The following is a 4302-nucleotide window of genomic DNA, read 5'->3' as shown; positions in this document are numbered from 1 at the left end:
TGCAATTTTGCCTGTATTGATTGGACAGCTGAAGAGAGACAGGGAACATTGGGAGTAGAGAGTGGGGGAAGACATGCAGCAGATGGTCCAGGCTGGGATTCGAACTAATGGCTGCTGCGATGAGGACAATAGCCTGCGAATATGGGGCATATGCTTTAACCACTAGCCCGACAAGCCCCCCGGTACCTCATATTTGACTAGAGAAGTGTGACTTTATATTCTTCCTTGAATTGTGATTCAGGCGTTGATATATTGGTGCCATTGTGTGAATTAAATCAATAACCTATGCTTTATTCATCATTCAGTAATCAGAGGCTCTGTCTGACTCAAACAATACTTGACCAGCATTGAGGCGGCATAAAAACACTGAATCCATACCCAGAGTGAAGTGTTTTATATGATCACAAAGATTAATCTTTTTTGATTGTGTTAGTCACTGTGAATAAAAACTGACCAGATAAAGTGGCGGCAGCTATTGTTCAAAGCTGCTCCAACGACTAAAAGATCTGAAATGTCAAACAAGTCTCTTAGGGAATCATGAATTTATTATTTCATAAAGTCAACATGTCCAGGACAAAAACATTTCTATCCCTATGAAAAACTACATTTAGGTGAGTAATAAAGTAACACACATGGCTCATTTGGAAAGTTAGAATATCTTTGTACTAAAACGTAACTTGAAAGTACAAATAAAATGTAAAAAAAAGAAAAAAATACATGCAACAGTTTTTTTTTTTTTTAAAGTTCATAAAGTAAAACTCACAACAAGAATTTCAAAATACAGTGAGTATGAAAGGAGGGATAAGACGTGGTTCAAAATCTGCGCTGCTTGTTAGGTCCATAGTCTCCAGTGCCAGGGAGACCTCTCGGGAAGCCCCCCTGGCCACCTCCAGGCATGTTGTTGTTTCCTGGCCCAGCCATCAGGGGGGCGTTCTCTGCAGCCAAGCCTGCAGCACCAGCAGGACCAGAATTACCACCCAGAGAGTTTCTGTTCATGGCCATCCCATGGTTGCCCATATGCATCCTCATTTCTTGCTCCCTGTTTTCAGAGAAGTTGCCCCTGAAGCCCTCCTGCTGCCTCTTCATCATCTCCTCATTGCGCATCCTCATCTCCTCCTCTCTCCTACGACGTTCCTCCTCCTGCCGGATCTCAGCCTGTTTCCTCTTCTGCACCTCCTGACTGTGGAGCTCCTCCATCCTTCGCAGCTCCTCCTGCCGCCTCAGCAGGTCCTGCCTCATCAGCATCACCTGATGCTCGTGCCTGCCCGCCTCCATCTCAGCCTCCAGCTTCTCCTGCGCCTCCTTCATGTTGCGGTCCACCATTTCATACTGCTGCTTCTCCATCTCCATCAAGGCCTTCCAACGCATGGCGTACTCATACTCAAAAGAGCCCGGCTGAGCAAATCGTGGTGGCTGCTCACGTTCTTTGTGGTACTGCTGGTTTTTGTTGATGAGCTTCTCTGACAGACCCTCCTCATCGTCTAACTGTTCCATAGGCTCCACTGTGATAGGTCGAGGGAAGGCTGTGAGAAGATAAGCACCATCACTGCACTTATCCAGTGCCTTCCTTGCAGCTGGCTTTGATGTGTACTCCACTATCCCCTTTCCTGTGGGCCTCCCACGGTCATCCACTATGACCACAGATCTTTCTATCTGACCAAACACAGCAAAGGCCTCCTCCAGCAGCTCGTTTGACACAAAATCGGGCAGATTTTTCACAGTCAAAGCAGCCCCATGTGTTGCAAACCTCACTCGTATGGGCCTGCCTCTGAATGGGGTATCATCCAGCTCGGCTCTGGCAATCTCAGCTATGATTCTGGTCTCCAGCCGAATGAAGCCGAAGCCTCTTTCCTTGTTTATAAAGATCTCACTGGCCTTGCCGTACTTGGCGAACATCTTCTCCAGATCATCCTCGGCGATCCCGGTGGGCAGGTTTCCCACAAAAAGCCTGCTGCGCTGGGTGAAGGTTTTCTCTCCCGGCTTCCTGAAGCTCTGCAGGTCCAGGGTTAAGGCCTCATTGGGGTTGGTCTGTTCGCTGTGCTCAGGCTGCTGGCCGTTTGTGTTTGTTCCTCCGGGTTTCTTCTGGTCTCCTGGGCGGTTGGGTCCATGGTTGTGATGGGGGCCTCTGTTACCCTGCATGTTTAATAACAGAACTAATGTCCGAGTCGACGAATCGCTCGATTAAAACACGCAAACTCTTAGCAGAGAGTGGCGCACAAAGAGCTGCGAAAATGGCGAGTATGCGTGCTACAGCGACGCTATTATGACGCTTATTTTGTGCGACTCTTGAACATAGCCTGTGACGTAGTTTCTGTGCGACTGCAAAAGAATAACAAAAAGTAAGACGGAACCAGCCTCTGTAAAACGGTCATACCGGTTATGCGTGTATTTTTGTGTTAAAATGTATCTAGACATATCTATGTTGTGACTGTAGTAGCTAAAGTAGCACTGTTGCAGCTTTTAACGTGATATGCATTAGAGATGTGACGTCGGTGAACGAGTCGGTCTTGTGAACAGCTCTTTTAAGTGAACGATAAGAACCGATTCGCCGTTTTTTTTTTTTTTTTTCCTTTATTTTAGATGGACATAACAAACAATGGGTACATTCGTAAGGAGCATCATACATAAACAATAAAGGACACAGAAAAAATACAGCTTCAGTTGTTAATTTAAGGCAAATGAGAAATTATACATACATAGAAAATAAATAATAAAAGGAGTTGAGTAAAGAGAAGGAATCATTTTACAGTTCTTTGGGGAATTATTTTAGGGAATCGTATATTTTAAGTGCTTTTGGTCTTATCATTAATTTCAAGGATTTTAGGTAGCCTAAATTTGGAATTAATTTAGAAAAACAACAAATTTGGGTGGGAGATTTCATAGTTCTGTTTTTATGAATGAAGGATTTTGAGAGACACAGTATTCTGTCACAGTAGATTTCATCACTTTTATTTTTTTATATCAAACCGAAAGTTATGTCATTTATTGAAAAAGAATTTAGAATGGATTTAATTTTTATTTTTAACCATTCATGGATATCAGTCCAGAAGGTTTTCACAGTTTGGCATGAGAGGAAAACATGGTTCGCGACTCAACTTCATTTTCACAAAGGGGGCATAAATGGTCAGATTGCCCATGCTGCCTTCATGTGTCACCTGCGTGCCCCATGAGTCTTTTGTTCACACATATTGTCTACACTTTGTTATTGTTTACATTGTTTTGATGTGGATTTGAGTCAAGAAGCTGAGCCCCTGTTTGTAAAGTAGTTCAGGTGTAGAAACACCAGGTGGGGTTTTACAATTTAGCATTCGAATTTTTATAATGTCCCAATTTTTATTCTAGTTGTATACACATATATATTCATTATTCTTATTCATATTTTTTATATTTTTTCTGCATTATTAAAATGTTCTTGTGTGGAAAATATTACAGTAAAGTTGTTTTGCATGGAAATTTCTGTATAACCTGTGTAGTTTGTATTGCAATAGCAATAGCAATTTTATTTATAAAGGACATTTCATTACACCTAAGTTCAATGTGCTTTACATGGAGAATGAAAAAAAAAATAGAATACAATAGAATAGAATGAATAAAAACAGAAAAACAATAGATACACCCAACATACATCAGACACAGCAATCAAACAAACAGCAATTGTTGGTGCACATGCAATCCAGTCACAACAGTCATTATATCATTCATACGCTCGAGAAAATAAGTATATTTTGGGTCTTTTTTTAAAGTGGGGACAGTTGTTATGGACCTGAGGTCAGCAGGCAGTTTGTTCCAAAAAGATGGACCGCAGTCAGTAACTAAAGGCTCCTTCACTGGACTTTGATTTGACTCTGGGTACATTTAAAAGACTGGCACCTGCTGACCTAAGGATCCTGGTCGGGTTACACACTGTGCCACAAAGTTTTTTAGGTGAGGGAAAATTCAAAATAGTGATCTCACTGTCGAAGCATGGGGATATGGCCCCATCTTATGGACTGTTTACAAGACCCAATGCAATTATAATCAATATTTCAGAATAATTCCCACCCATAGAATATATATATTGGTTGGATGTGTAAGTTTGAATTATTCTGAACCAAATCTTATCTTATAACTGCTACCAGTGATTGTTTCCTTGATGAAAACGAGTTACCCCTGGTTGACTTCTAAAAAATGAATAAATATAACAATGAGCCAAAGAGCCAGTCTTTTGAACGGCTCTTTGAAAGGAACGGCTCCTCAAGATCCGGTTCCCTTCAAAGATCCAGAAATCCCATCTCTACTCTCGCACATATTCTCACGAGATCA

At 41.8% G+C, this 4302-nt stretch overlaps 1 protein-coding gene across 1 annotated transcript; it reads right to left on the bottom strand.

Moving 5' to 3' along the window:
• Positions 1 to 523: 523 nt before the first annotated feature.
• Positions 524 to 2429, bottom strand: nono (non-POU domain containing, octamer-binding). The gene has a single exon (XM_034692628.1). The coding sequence runs from the start codon at positions 2137 to 2139 to the stop codon at positions 814 to 816; it is 1326 nt and encodes a 441-aa protein (XP_034548519.1). The 5' UTR covers positions 2140 to 2429; the 3' UTR covers positions 524 to 813.
• Positions 2430 to 4302: the final 1873 nt, after the last annotated feature.

The sequence above is a fragment of the Notolabrus celidotus genome, chromosome 9, assembly GCF_009762535.1.
Source record: "Notolabrus celidotus isolate fNotCel1 chromosome 9, fNotCel1.pri, whole genome shotgun sequence".
NCBI classification, from domain to species: domain Eukaryota; kingdom Metazoa; phylum Chordata; class Actinopteri; order Labriformes; family Labridae; genus Notolabrus; species Notolabrus celidotus.
The sequence above is the reverse complement of the archived record's forward strand: the minus strand, read 5'-3'. Positions and strand labels throughout refer to the sequence as shown.

What these genes read in the sequence shown, in the direction of transcription:
- nono (XM_034692628.1), bottom strand. Translation starts at nt 2,139, where the DNA reads ATGCAGGGTAACAGAGGCCCCCATCACAACCATGGACCCAACCGCCCA.